Genomic DNA, 14,870 nt, shown 5'->3' with positions numbered 1-14,870 from the left:
GGAACCAGACAGCTCTTTGTCACTTCTAGCTGTGTGACTCTGGGCGGGCCACTTTACCTATCCAAAGGTCTGCTTCCTTACTTGAAATCAGGAATAGTAATATATGCACAAGGGCCTGCAGTTAAAGTGAAATGAGGTAATATAGGTAAAGCATTTAGCAACATGCCTGGCACACAGGAAGAGTTTAACAAATGATAGCCATGCTGGTTATTACATACTAGAGGCCCGGTGCACGAAATTCGTGCACAGGGGAGGGTGTCCCTCAGCCCAGCCTGCACCCTCTCCAATCTGGGACCCCTCGCTCCTACCGTCCACTTGCTTGCTCCTTACCACCCCGCCTGCTCGTTCCTAACTGCCCACCTGCTCACCCCTTACCGCTTGGCTCGCTGCTCAGTGCTGCCGTGGAGGTGGGAGAGATTCCCGCCACCGCTGCTGCGCTCGCCACCCGTGAGCCCGGCTTCTGGCTGAGCAGTGCTCCTGCTGTAGCATCTGCATTGAGCATCTGCCCTCTGGTGCTCCTGCATTGAGCATCTGCCCCCTGGTGGTCAGTGCATGTCATAGTGACTGGTCGTTCTGGTCATTCCACTGTAACGGTCACTGGGCTTTTATATATATAGATAAGGAACATCAGAGCTACTACTAATTAGTTAAGAAATATTACCTTTCAAATGTAGAAGGCCATGTTGGGCTTATATGGGGATATATATATATATATATATATATATATATGCCTTGATATCAAGGGGAACAGAATCTACTTAGGGAGTTAGAAAGCACATTCATTAAAAGATTCCCTGATGCCCCAGCTGGTTTGGCTCGGTGGATAGAGTGTCAGCCTGTGGACTGAAGGGTCCCGGGTTCAATTCCAGTCAAGGGCACATGCCTGGGTTGCAAGCTTGATTCCCAGTAGGGGGCTTCCAGGAGGCAGCCGATCAATGATTCTCTCTCATCATTGATGTTTCTATCTCTCTCTCCCTCTCCCTTCCTCTCTGAAATCAATTAAAAAATAAAAGATACCCTGATAATATTTGGGAACACATGTTAAGTGACAAATAGTAGGCATATTAAGAACTTAAGACTCAGTTTTTATATTAAGGATCCTATATAATAAAAGTCTAATATGCTAAGTGTCCAACCTTTTGACCAGTTGCTATGAGATGCACTGATCACAGGGGGCAGACACTCTGACCAGTAGGTTAGTTTACTGCGGGGTCTGACCAATCGGGACTGGGCGAGACGGGCTGGACACGCCCTGGAGCCCTCCCACAGTCCCTTCCGAGCCCTGACTGTGCACTGGTATGGTCCCTTAGCCTGGCCTACACCCTCTTGCAATCTGAGACCCCTCAGGGGATGTCAGAGAGCCAGTTTCAGCCCAATCCCTGCAGGCCAGGACAAGGGATCCCACCAGTGCATGAATCTGTGTACTGGGCTTCTAGTATTCAAATCTATAATAATATAAGTGTAATATGCTAATTAGACTGGACAGCTGAATGACCTTCTGGACGTCATTCTGGACTGTTCCGGACAAAGCCGTGGTGGTGGGGGCCGAGGCTGAGGCAGTTAGGGGCAATGAGGCAGGCAGGCGAGCGGTTAGGGGCAATCAGGCAGACAGGTGAGCGGTTAGGAACCAGTGGTCCCAGATTGTGAGAGGGATGTCCTACTGCCAGTTAGGCCCGATCCCTGTGGAACATCCCCTGGGGGGTCCCAGATTGCGAGAGGGTGCAGGCCGGGCTGAGGGATGGCCCTCCTCCTGTGCACAAATTTCATGCACCAGGCCTCTAGTAAAGACAGAAGATCATTTGAGTCACACCATTTTAAAGCTAAAAGTGACCATAGATTTCAGATTTTGTAGCTAAGTAAACTGAAGTCCAAGAAGAGGAAGTGCCGTTACTTTAGGTCATAGAGCAAGCCAGAGACAGGCTCAGATTTGGGTTCAAATTTGATCGGTCACTACTTGAGCTGTGTGTACTTGAGCAAGCTACTCACCTTCTCTGAGCCTCACTTGGCTCATCTGTAATATTCTATTATTTTAGACCACAGCCTTCTGACTCTCAACTTACCTCTCACTGAATTAAATTATTTCTAATATATATTTTTTATTGATTTCAGAGAGGAAGGGAGAGGGAGGGATAGAAACATCAATGATGAGAATCATTGATCAGCTACCTCCTGCATGACCCCTACTGGGAATCAAGCCTACAAGCGGGCATGCGCCCTGATGGAGAATCGAACCATGACCTCCTGGTTCATAGATGGACGCTCAACTACTGAGCCAGACTGGCTAGGGTGAATTAAATTATTTAATAAACTGGTCCAGTTCATATGGTAATCCATGTATACATAAAAAAATGAACACCTCTTAAAGCAGAGTTACACTTGCTGGTAGCAGAGGCAGGAGTGGGAAACCCATAACAGCTAAAGAGTACTTTTTTATCTTTATTTTTTTTAATTGTTTCAAGTATTACATATGTCTCCTTTTTTTCCCCAACTGACCCCTACCCCCCCCCCCCCCCACCACCACCACTCGGGCCCTCCTAAAGATTACTTTTGACCTAAATGTCATTCTCTTTGGAATAACAGACTTTCAGAAGTTGAGCTTGGAAACCATCTAGTTTCCAGTGTTATGAAATGCTCTGACTGGAAGTAGAATCATTAGCAATGCTCTCACTTGGCCCAACCAGCGTGGCTCAGTGGTTGAGCATTGACCTCTGAATCAGGAGGTCAGGATTTGATTCTCGGTCAGGGCACATGCCCAGGTTGCGTGCTTAATCCCGAGTGGGGTGTGCAGGAGGCAGCCGATCAATGGTTCTTTCTCTCTCATCATTGATGTTTCTATCTCTCTCTCCCACTCCCTTCTCTGAAATCAATAAAAATATTTTTTTTAAAAAAAGGATGTTCTCACTTGTATAGACAGATCAGCAGTCCATTTACCAAGGCCAGGTTTCTCTGACAAGCTGATTAGAATATTCTAGAAGTGTCAGGGACTTAGAGAGGAAGTCACTATCCTACATTGAGCAAGTACTTCAGTATTTTTCCACATAAAGACTTGAGAAATTTTCCAGTCTTTCAAGAGGGCAGGTATGATGCCATTTATGTAAGAAATAATCCTTTTCCCTGCTTTGTCTGGCGGAAGCCTAACCCTGAGTGCTTACTGCCGCCTAGTGGTGTTCAGGTGAATAAGCATTTTTGTTTTTGTTTGTGTGTGTGTTTTTAATGAATAACCCATTTTTAGGAAAAAGGAGGCCCTCTAGTTTTTCACTCTCTAGTCACTTATTTCACTGGCTGGCATCCCATGTCATTTATTATTTGCTTGCATATGTATGTATGTAAGTATCTACGTATGTGTTTCAATGAATATTTTATATTAGAATAGTTTTAGACTTACAGAAGTCATTCATTCATTCATTCATTCATATCAGTGTGAAGTTGTAGACATTTGTTTTATAATTTAGATTAAAATACAATTTTGAGTTGTAATTCAATTTTGTTGCTCAAGTAGTAGCTCCACCAGTGGGAGCTCTTTCAGGCTGGTTCCTGTGTCCTTTAAAATGCGAACTTCCTTCTTGAGCACCTCCTTTGCGTATTTGTTTAAAAAACACACTTAGGAAACAAACAAAAAAAACTACCTCAGCCTTATAATCCCATCATCCCAACACAACTAGTTATATTTTAGGGTTTTGTCATTCATGGTGAAGCATAGCTTTAAAAAAAAAAAAAAATATATATATATATATATATATATATATATATATATATTTATTCCAGAGAGAGAGAGGGAGAGACAGAAACATCAATGATGAGAATCATTGATCGTCTGCCTCCTGCATGCCCTCCCCACACTGGGGACTGAGCCCACAAACCTGAATTGAACCGTGACCTCCTGGTTCACAGGTCAACACTCAACCTCTGGGCCATGCCAGCCGGGCAAAACATAGCTTTTAAAGAACATAGGTTTGTTGTTGTTTTTTTACTTCACATGACTTCATAAACACAACTGCCTTTTTTGGTGTTTGACAATGATGTAGTGTTTACCAAATGCACATGTCAGAGCACCTTCAGAAAAGCTCTCAGGCCCTGGCGGGTGTGACTCAGTTGGGTGGGCGTTGTCCTGTGCACTGAAAGGTTGCGGGTTCCATTCCCCATCAGAGCACATGCCCAAGTTGTCAATCGATGTTCCACCCTCACATGTGCTACTCTCACATGGATGTTATCTTTCTCTCCTTTCTTCTCTCTCTAAAAATCAAAGGAAGTATTTTTTTAAAATATATATATATAAAAAAAAAGCTCTTGGGAGTCAGATTATGTGCCTTTGCCCTTAGTTCTGAGGCTTTCTGAGCCTCAAGCCTTTCACGTGTAAAACAAGGGCAATGTGCTCTGACGGTATGCTCAGTGATCAGAGCATCAGTCCATGCACTAAAGGGTTTCAGGTTTGATTCCTGGTCAAGGGTATGTACCTAGGTTACAGGCAAGCAATCTATGTGTTTCTCTCTCACACTGATGTTTCTCTTTCTCCCCCACCCTTTCCATTCTCTCTAAAATCAATGGAAAAATATCCTTGGGTGAGGATTAACCAAAAAATTAAATAAAACAGGGGTAATGATGGTGTTTCTTACAGGCATCTATGAACATTTTACCAGGCAGCATAGAATAGATTAAGAGCAAGGACTCTGGAAATAGACGGCCTGAATGTAAATCTTGTCCCTGTACTTATTAGCTGGGAAACCATTCAAACCAATGCACTGATGCATCAATGTACTCACCTGCTATATGCACTAATTTGTGTACTGTCCTGTTTCATTCCATGTGCTTCAGGAGCTCTCTCCAGCAATCTCACTTAGGGACTCCGTGGTTTTCAGATTCACACTTTTGAAATTTCTTTTGGAAACTCGATATAAACCAAACAGATAAGAGAGGTCATTTTCTCAGCATTCCTTTATTTTATAAGTTCATACTTATAATTTTATCACACCTATTAAAATGATATTCACAACTAGGTATATGATGACGCACATCAGGAACCTGAGGTGAGAGATGGAAGCTGCAAAGTTAACTTCAGCATTTAGCTCTGTCTCTTGTTTTGATTGCACAGAATCAACAAAATTCTGGTTCACATAGAAAATATCTTAACCACTGCTCACAATATGATAAATGGAGGGCAACAGACACCCACAAGCTGATACATAATCACATTTGACATGCGACACGTGCACCTGCTACCACACAAGCTGACATCTCCATAAGATCAGGTCAGCAGAGGTACCTGACCCCTGCCTTCCTCTCAGAGCAGTGCACACATGCAGTGATAGAACTTTGTACAGTTTTGTGATAAAAAATTCGCCGGAATGAATTTAAATATATAAGTACCAGTGCAGAACTAGTCTTCCTAGTCAATGATACATTTAGGAGACCTTAAATAGGCACACAACTGACAATGGATTTGTACTGAGAACTGTGCGAAAATGAGTTACTGGGCATCACAAGGTAGGGCTTGGTTAATGTCTACCACTGTGGTATATGGACTATTCTACCTCCATGCCCTGCTCACTGTCACTGTCCTTTCCTGGTTTCCTAAGATTCAGGTGAAATGTCCCTCTAGTAACTCTGCCTGGAGAAGGGCCTCCTCCTTCTCTGCCTCAGTTGCCTCTTCATCCTTTATCAGCTCCAGTAGCTCTAATAAGCCAGGGGCTGAGCCATCATCTGGCAGAGCAAGCCGCCTGCGCAGTGTTTTGTCCCCTGCTCCAGCAATGATTTGGTCGAGGCGGGCCTGATTCACAACTTCTCTTTCAACTGCTCCTCTCTCTACCAGTTTCTGTAATAAAGGCTCCAACCTTAGTATGTAAGCAGACAATTTTTCTTCATCCTTCTGGTAAGTCCTCAGATATCTGACCTGCAACTCTCTAGGATTATCAATAACCCCAAAAACCTGCTCAAGAGCCTTCAGGCATTCAGGGACCGTAATTAAAGGATTGTTTATCTTGAGGACACGAATAATATCATATGCTGGGCTTCTAAGGCTCTCTAGCAATCGCCTTCTTTTCTCGGCATCTGACACCTGCCAGGTCTTCATCATTTGAGTGGTATGAAACAGCCAGGATTCAAAGTTTTCTTCTTCAGGCTCTGGAGAATCACTGCCCGAGAATACTCTCAGCTTTTTGTAGTTCACGTATTGCAGGGCAGGCTGAAGAGCCTCATCTAACGCCTGTGCCAACATGGGGGCCCGCACTTCTGGGATCATGTTCTGGTCTAGGTCAAAAGGGTCGTTTCCATACCCAAAAGCTCTGGTCAACTCAACCAATGTCATGCCCTCTCCTTCTAAGAATGCAGTTAATCTGCTTAAAAATTCATTATCTGGGTCAGGGGGCTTAAAGATCACTCTCCAGCTACCCCCTTTTCCAGGTATCTCCTTCGGGACCAGAGCAAAACTAGTCTCCTCAGTAAGCCCTACTAAGGCTACATTCCTGTTCTCGTCCCTCCGGAACATCCTCCCGAGCAGCCGGTGCTCGCCCAAGGGAGCTAGGCCAGCGCGCAGAGCCTCCTCGATTTCGGCCACATTACAGGTCTGGGGGATGCCGGCAATCAACAGCGCCTTCCGCGGGTTCATATCCATCCCCCTACACCAGTCTTCCAAGAGCCTCAGCGTCATGGTGCCCCAAGCACTATATTTCAGTGCCCAATTTGTTGGGGATAGTGATGCCACCGCAATTCACAGTACTCCTCCGAGGTAGCCCCGTTTAGGTCCCGTCAACGTCCCGAGTTCCAGGTCCTGTGAGGACAAAGCAGTCAGGTCAGCCGAAGGTGTCAAGGACCCAGGGCCCGGAAAGCCCCGCGTACCCTAACCGGCGGGCGACGCCGGGCGGCCCCACTGCGGCAAGCAGCCATCTTACCCCTCCTCGGGCGCCCCGCCGTCATCTAGTGGTCCATGCGTGCGTCCCCCCGCGGCGGCCGAGGCGCTAGGGCCGGCTCCCGACGCTTCCCAGGAGGCCAGCCCCGAGGAGCGGGAGGACGGCCTCTCCTCCGCTCGGACGGGCACAGCAGAGGCGTTGTGCAGAGGCGCGACGCGGGTCGGGGGCGATGGCGGACCTCCTGGACTCTGCGGCTCTCTCCGCGGCGAGGAGCGACGAGGCGAGGCCGAGACGGCCGCCCACCTGAACAGACGCACTTCCCCGCAGTGGTCGCAGCCTCAGCCCGGGTCCCAACAGGAGCTGTTTGGGGCGTGCCCGTGGAGGCGGCGCCGCGGGGGTGACGCACCCTGACGTCGCGAAGGGCGGGCCTTTCGAGGCGGGGCGTGCGCGCTTCCGGGACAAGCCGGAAGCCCCGACTGTGGCAGCATCCGGGACGGCAGGCGGGCGGGCCGACCCAGACAGGAAGGTGAGATCCGGCGCCTGCCCAGCTCTGCAGGCTCGGCCGCTGGCCGCTGCCCGGCACTGGGCTCCCGGCGCTGCAAGGCGGAGAGGCCCGGGCCGGACGCCGCCCGCGCAGCCCTGGTCGCGGCCACGGGCGCAGCAGCGTGTCGGGGGGCGGGGCCGGCTGGGGAGTCTCTGGCGGGGCCGGTGACAGCGCTGGGGGCTCCGGGGCCGGCCGCCGCGTGACCCGCGCTGTAACGCCGAGCTTAATCACAACCAGCTTGTGCTCCCGGCGGGTCGTGTTCACCGTTCCCCAGCCGGTGACGCCGGGGATTTCTCTTATGGTGGCTTTCTCTGACATGCCAAAGCTACCCGAGTATTCAGAACTGAGTGACTCTTCAACGCTTGCCGTGGGAACAGCCAGATTCTCAGGACCCTTGTAAGTGTTGAAGAGTTACTGTCTTGACCAGGGGGGCCCCCCCGACATTGGCTTGACTTGTAGAACCAAGTGTTCGCTCTGAAGCAATACTACTAAGTCAGAAAGTATTTGCACTGGAAAACTGAAATGTTCCTTAGGAAACCACTTCGATTCCAGTTTTTTAATGGAAGGTGTACTGGACCTATTTAAGCCATATGCAGTGAGTTATTCTGTGGGGTTCACATAAAACCAGACTCACTAAACACTGAAACGTTTTTGTACTTCCTCAGAACCATTACATCAAACCACCTGTAAGTTGTTTACATGTCTTCATAAATGCAATTTGGATTTATTTTAAACCGTAACTGTAGTAATGGGGTATTTTAGAAGTCGTTGGAAATAAAGCAAGTACACATTTGGAATAGTTGCCCTGACAGCATTACTAGACCCTAACTGTATTTTCTATTTATTTGTTTTTTTAATTTGAAGGCACAGAGCATGGAGAATGATGAATTTTCGCCAGCGGATGGGATGGATTGGAGTGGGATTGTATCTGTTGGCAAGTGCAGCAGCATTTTACTATGTTTTTGAAATCAATGAGACTTACAACAGACTGGCCTTGGAACACATTCAACAGCACCCAGAGGAGCCCCGTGAAGGAACCACATGGACACACTCCTTGAAGGCTCGGTTCCTCTCCCTGCCATTTTGGTTTTGGACAGTTATTTTTCTGATACCTTACTTACAGATGTTTTTGTTCCTATATTCTTGTACAAGAGCTGACCCCAAAACGGTGGGCTACTGTATTATCCCTATATGCTTGGCAGTTATTTGCAATCGCCACCAGGCATTTGTCAAGGCTTCTAATCAGATCAGCAGACTGCAACTGATTGACACATAGACTCAGTCACCATTTTCCCCTTATGATTACAAAACTGCCAGTGCTGTGTGGAACCTGATCACAAGACTGCAGTTTTTTCACAGATCTCAGGAAGTTGTGGTGGGGCAGAGGCTTTTTAAAAAATGTGACTAGGGGGCTATCTTTATCTGACTAATGAGTTTTTAGGTGAAGCCTGAGATACAGTACTACAAAATAATGTTGATGACTTCAGATTTTGGAAGTAAAATCATGTCTGTTATTTGCATTCTTTAGAAACTTGAATAACTTCCTAAACTCATATTCTTATTCTACTGTGCAACATAGTGATGGTTCAGAGATTTTTCCTTTGGGGGAAAAAATGAACATGAACATTTCCATTGTGTTTAATATGTAAAAAGGTCCAAACATGGTCATAAAATTTAAATTTTATACAATTACTTGGCTTGCTTTAAAATTCTTCCAACGAAAACACCAATTCATCCTTTTCTGAGTAAGCCAGCTATTTATCAGCTTGTGAGAAATTGGTATAAAATTATTGAGATGATTGGTGTCCTGATACACAGAATTTGTTCCTCCTTTTGGTTAATGCTATTGGCATTCTTAATGCTACTGATTTAAAAAAGAAAAAAAGGACTTGGGAAGAGACTAAATGTTTGAAAGCTGAGAAATCTAACTTATACATAGGAGATGGAAACAAGGTGTTCAATGAAAATATTTGTCCCAGTGCCTGTCAGATGTGTGGTAGCTCTAAAAGATGCTATCGAGTCATCCTGATACTCCTTCCTAGCCTAAGGGCTGGTCTTTAGGCGATAGGTTAGTTGCATGAAGATGTGATCCTTGTACTTCCTCCTGTGCATTTGTACTTACTACCTCATGTCTGGTACCAATACAAATATCTAAAAAATGGAAATATTAGATTTTAGGATTTTTTTTTTCTGGGTGAGATAAAGATATATTTTTATACAGTTATGTCATTAGTACCAGGGAAATGTTTCACACTGATAGGTTTTAATAACGTTTTGGGTGCTTACTGTGTTGGGCCCTGTTCTAAGAACTTTGCATAAGTGAACTCACTTAATGCAACAGCCCTATGAGCTAACAATTAGCTAGATTTTACAGATAAGGATGCTGAGGTGGAGCAGTTAAGTAACTTGCCAGAGGTCACACAGCTGGTAGGTGGCACAGCCAGAGCTGTAACCAGGCCTGTTCCTAACCACAGCTACAGCGCTACTCACAAGTGACAGCACTGCGCACTGTCTGCCTCGCCACGCTCAAGAATGGAAATGGCGTCACTGAGGAAGGTTTTTCTCAGTGTGTATGGGCTACTGGAAATCTAAAAGTTTCTAGCAATATCGGCCTTTAAGTCTGATTTGACTAGAATGGAATGCTGCGCTTTCCACAGCAGTCTTTTACTTGAAAGATACAGCAGGTACTTTTGCAACTCAAAAGCAGCAAGATCAGATTCTCTCTAATTAGCCCCATGTCTTTCTTTTACTGCCTCCATAGGTCTAGTTCCTGAAATGATTTATCTTCTGCTACAGAGTACATAGAATCTTCAAAGTAAGTGGCAGTTTGAAGTATCTGCATCTCTGTGAAGGACAGATAACCCGATCACTTGTATCTTTTGAGTGCTTACTAATTACAGACGGTCCCTGACTTACCATGGTTGGACAGGATTTTTCCACTTTATGATGATATTACAGCGATATGCATTCAGTAGGAACTGTATTTGAATTCTGCTCTTTTCCCAGGCTAGTGATAATGCAGGAAGAGTCTCAGGATGCTGGGCAGCAGCAGGATGATCTTGCCCAACTGTAGGCTGATATAAGTGTGCTGAGCATGTTTAAGGCAGGCTAGGCTAAGCTCAGAGGTCCAGTGGGTTAGGTGTGTAAATGCATTTTTGACTTACATTTTTAACTCATGATGTGTTTGAGAGTAACCATCATAAGTTAAGGAGCAGTGTAGTATGCATGCTGCAGGCACTGCGTTGAGTGATTTGCAGTCATTCTTCATGACAGCCCTATGAGGCTGGTATGTACTGGTACTGGTGCCATTTACAGAAGAGTAAAATGAGGAGACCTGAAGCACATAGGAATTAATAACTTGCCCATGACCACACAGCAAGTAAGTGGAAGAGCCAGGATATTGAACTGGGGATGTCTGGCTTCAGATCTCCAGCTTTGTCATTCCAATCTATTGCTTTTCAATAATTTGAGGAAAATCGCTGAGCAGTTTGTTTTATTTGATTCGTCTTGAAGCAGTGATAGTTGGGAAATGATTTAAGAAAATTATTTGTTATTTTTTGTTTGACAAATGTTTGGTATAATGCAAGGTTTGTGGATTGGTCACTTGTCTTGTAAAGTGACTTCATTTTTATTGAAGTGCATTTTATCTCTTCAAATTCTGAGATTTGGTAAGTAAATGATCATCTCTGTCTTTTAAGATAATATTTCCTTAGTAGTAGAAATGTTAAAATAATTACAATAGGAGTAATGCAGTATTTCTAAATGTTTCAGATTGCAGAGTTCATCTGTTTTTGATTATTTAGGAATTAATTATCCTAGTTGGATTATTACCATTTTGTCTATGGCTATTTAAGAGTTCAAAGCACTCTTTAGAGGGAAAGGTGAAATTTATCTCCTAGCTCTATTAGACTGAGGAGGAGGTTAAAATTGATGGATTGGAGACCTATTATTACAGCAGTTCATCATTTATTTTATATTCTCATCACAATACAAAAAAGCAGTGACTACAGGATTAGGTAGTGAGATAAATGGCAAATAAGGGAAGTGCGTCAGAGATTTTAGGAAAGAGACAAGCATCTTAGGATCCCTAACCAGTCAGTATTTACTTCCAGGTATGAGAAAAATAGAGTGGTAACAAAAAGCTTTTCTTTGGGGAAGTGGAGTCGTTAGATAAAGTACGCCCAAGAGAATAACTGTACCCATAATACAATCAAACTGGTATATTTCACTTACCATGGGTATTGTTAAAATCTTTATTGAGATTATCTAGTGTGGATTTTTCGGATGGGTTTAACATTTTCAATCTCAAAAATACTGGCAGAAAAGCTTGCCACAATACCACGTGACTCATGTTTGCATCAAACATTTGCCGTCATTATAAATTCTACAACATATTTTTTAAGTGCCACGTAATTCTAGACCATGATTGGGAATCATTGTGCATCAGTATATTTGTTTTGGTCTAAGGCAGTGAGTGGGGTCTTGAACTGTGGCTGTATATTAGAATCACCCAAAGAAATAAAAATAGCAAAGCTCATATGAACAATGTCAGGATCCCTTCTCAACCAATTATGTCCATTTCTGTGGGCATAGCCTGTTTTGAGAGGGAGGTCTTCCAAGTGCTTCTGTCAGGGTTTTCTGCACCATAAAGACTCCATTGTTAGTCACGAGATCTGTGTTTGTTTTTGAAACAGCCTCAAAAAATATTTTGCGGTAACTTCACCCGAGCTGAATTGCAAATCTTTAAAAGAGGTGTTTATATTTTCTCTCCCCCTCCCCCACCGCGTTTAAATAGACTTTGTTATTACAAGGGGGAGGCCTACTGACCAGAGCCTTATAACCGATATATGTAGTTCCGGCGTGTCACCATGGATAAATCAGAGGTTATGATTGCAGAGGAAGTCACTGACTGAAGGCCAGGATCCAGGGGAGTCAGCAGCAGACGATCAGGACAGGCTGGGGTGGTCAGGTGGCAAGGTGAGGGAGAGGACAGCTTCACTCCTGCTTCTTGAAGTTCTCCAGGTGTGACAAGACCCAGCCCCACAGCCGGAGAAAACAGGAAGCAGAAGGTGAGCCCAAGGGTGACATCCAAGGTCCTGAACTGCTTGGAATAGATCTGGGCAGGAAGCACCAGGATTCCGGGCTGGGCCTGTCAGGCCCCTCAGCCGTGGACCTCCTCGAGCAGACTGCAGACAGCTGCCGGCTGGAGCCCAAGTTTGGGAATGAAGCGTCTGCCTATTCTGATTCCAGCTCCTCTCCTGCAGTTAATCCTGAAGACAGTGTGTCAGGTTTTTGCCCCCACTCTGCCAAAACTGTTTTCTTGTCAAGTGGTCACTGGTAACTTACATAGAACTGAATCTACTGGTCAAGTCTCAGGCCTCATTTCTTATTAGCAGCTGTTGACACATTCCCTCTTTGAGACGTTCTTCAGTTGGCTTCTCATCACGACTGCCCAGTAGAACGTTAGCGAGGATGGAATGTTCTTTATCTGTGCTGTCCCCATCAGTGGTCACTAGCCACATGAAATGAGCCCTTGAGATGTGGCCAGTGTGACTGGGGAACTGGGTTTAAAGTTTCAATTAGAATTTAAATAGCCACAAGTGGCCAGTAGCCACTGTGTATTAGCCCAGGTCTAGATATTATTCTGGTTTTTCTCTTCCTTACCAGCTCCTCCCATCTCCTTTGCTGTTGGGGATCTGCCTGATTTCTAAAGGTTGGCATGCCCCCGGTCCCTTTTCTCTTTCTACTCCTGTGATCATCTCATCCAGGCTCATGGCTTTAAATGCCCATTTATATTACTACCTTGAATATCCAACTGCCTACTTGGTATTTACTATATGTCCTAAACAGCTGCTGATCTCTCCACCCACCAAAATCTGCTCCTTAAGTCCCCTACAAGATGGCTGCCAAACACTTGATGAGGAATCCTTTTAAACTCTTAGCCCTCTCAAAAGTTCCTCCTGTGGTTTCCCTTCTCAGAATAAAAGCCAAAGCCCTTGCCATGGCATCCAGTCATAAATAAGCGGCCCTTGACCTTTACTTCAGTTCCTAATACTCTCAGCCCCTGACTCCACTCCAGCCACACTGGTTTTCTTGATTCTAGAACACACCAGAAAAACCTGTTTCAGGGCCTCTGCACTCTGTACGGCCTGCCTGGGTGCTTGGCCCTGGCCTGCTCCATCCCCTTCTTCAGACCTCTGCTCAAGTGCCAGCTCAGTGAGGCTGCCTCTCACCACCCAACTGAAAATCCAGCATGCCCCTTCCCTGTTTTTCTCGGAACACTTAACCATATGATATCACATGACATTTGTTTTGTCAGGATCTAAACTCCATGAGCGGAACAATTTTGCCTGTTCACTGCTGTATGCCCTCTGCCCCAGTGCCTAGAGCAGTAGGTGCTCAGTAATTATTTATTGCATGAATGATGCTGTCCCTGAATACCTCTTTCACTAGGCTGCAGAACAGTCTAGTTCACTCTCCAGGGAGAATAAAGGTTAAAGTTAACATTTACTACTAAGTGCAGAGCATAATCTGTCTCACATGCTAGATAAGTTTGGTTATTAAACTTCTATTTTTGTTGTTGACACTATTGCAGATAATTATTAAACTTTCAGGTTTCAGCATGGACTGGTATGTTCTTTTAAGGCCAAAATTTAAAATGAGTCTCCCAATTTATTTTTGCCAACAATTCTTATGTTGGTTGTCTTGGGATTTTTCTTTTTTTTTTTTAAACATCGGTTTGTTGTCCCATTTATTTATGCATTCATTGGTTGATTCCTATATGTGCCCTGACTGGGGATTGAACCTTCAATCTTGGTGTATCAGGAAGATGCTCTAACCAACTGAGCTACCTGGCCAGGGCAGGGTTTTCCTTCTTGATGCAGAGAAAAACATATACCACATTCACAAACAAGTGTATATTTTAAGTGGTGGTTAGAGCCTTGAGAAAACCACCTAACATGCACCAAGTGTCATGAAGACCCCTTAGAGCTACAACACACGTTACAGTGTTCTGGTGTTCAGGGCAATACCATGGCCCCATAAAGCACTTACTTAAACTAGTAATGTTTTTCTAAAGTGGCCTCTATCTTCAACAGAATTTTTGGCACCAGAGTAAATTCCCAATGGCCCCAATGTGAACTGCTGCTTTTTAAAAGATTTAAATAGAAGCTTACTGTCTAGCATTCACTGTTTCCTGGGCCATGTCTTTAAATAGAGCAATTCTGATCCCAAAGGTCACCTGAGAATGGAAAAGTCGTAGCTACACTGAAATTTGCTTAATAGTTTAAGAATAATGCACTGGCTAGAGGCAGTTTCTTCAAGGCAAGGCACGGTTTTAGAAACACCTCTGACCTTTTTTTTTATGGTATCCTACCTCATATTTAGTCGACTTTTCCTAACCTTTTTATTTTTCTATTTTGGTTTTGTTTTGTTTTCCAAACTTCTTTAGAAATCACTTTGTATTCCCTAATCTGACAAATAGT

The 14,870-nt window shown here is 44.7% G+C and overlaps 2 protein-coding genes across 3 annotated transcripts; one reads left to right on the top strand and one right to left on the bottom strand.

Annotated features, from left to right (window-relative positions):
• Positions 1–4,914: 4,914 nt before the first annotated feature.
• Positions 4,915–7,225, bottom strand: MOAP1 (modulator of apoptosis 1). Its single transcript, XM_054715811.1, has 2 exons — positions 6,885–7,225; positions 4,915–6,763 (listed from the first exon to the last, which is right to left on the bottom strand). Exon 2 carries the CDS (start codon positions 6,641–6,643, stop codon positions 5,576–5,578), a length of 1,068 nt encoding a protein of 355 aa, XP_054571786.1. The 5' UTR covers positions 6,644–6,763; positions 6,885–7,225; the 3' UTR covers positions 4,915–5,575.
• A 90-nt stretch (positions 7,226–7,315) lies between these two features.
• LYSET (lysosomal enzyme trafficking factor) lies at positions 7,316–9,075 on the top strand. 2 transcript variants are annotated; one of them, XM_028136873.2, is made up of 2 exons: positions 7,316–7,368; positions 8,251–9,075. In XM_028136873.2, exon 2 carries the CDS (start codon positions 8,267–8,269, stop codon positions 8,660–8,662), a length of 396 nt encoding a protein of 131 aa, XP_027992674.1. In that variant the 5' UTR covers positions 7,316–7,368; positions 8,251–8,266; the 3' UTR covers positions 8,663–9,075. The 2 variants fall into 2 exon arrangements, with proteins under 2 accessions (XP_027992674.1, XP_008158163.1); XM_008159941.3 differs by having other exon boundaries at positions 7,330–7,782.
• Positions 9,076–14,870: the final 5,795 nt, after the last annotated feature.

Source organism: Eptesicus fuscus, chromosome 5, assembly GCF_027574615.1.
Source record: "Eptesicus fuscus isolate TK198812 chromosome 5, DD_ASM_mEF_20220401, whole genome shotgun sequence".
Taxonomy (NCBI): Eukaryota; Metazoa; Chordata; class Mammalia; order Chiroptera; family Vespertilionidae; genus Eptesicus; species Eptesicus fuscus.
Note: the sequence above shows the minus strand (reverse complement) of the source record. Positions and strands in the feature narration are given on the sequence as shown.

Coding starts and splice junctions, on each gene's coding strand:
- MOAP1 (XM_054715811.1), bottom strand. CDS start 6,643: ATGACGCTGAGGCTCTTGGAAGACTGGTGTAGGGGGATGGATATGAAC.
- LYSET (XM_008159941.3), top strand. CDS start 7,685: ATGGTGGCTTTCTCTGACATGCCAAAGCTACCCGAGTATTCAGAACTG. Junction 7,783..8,250: donor GCCAGATTCTCAGGACCCTT/GTAAGTGTTGAA, acceptor TTTAATTTGAAG/GCACAGAGCATGGAGAATGA.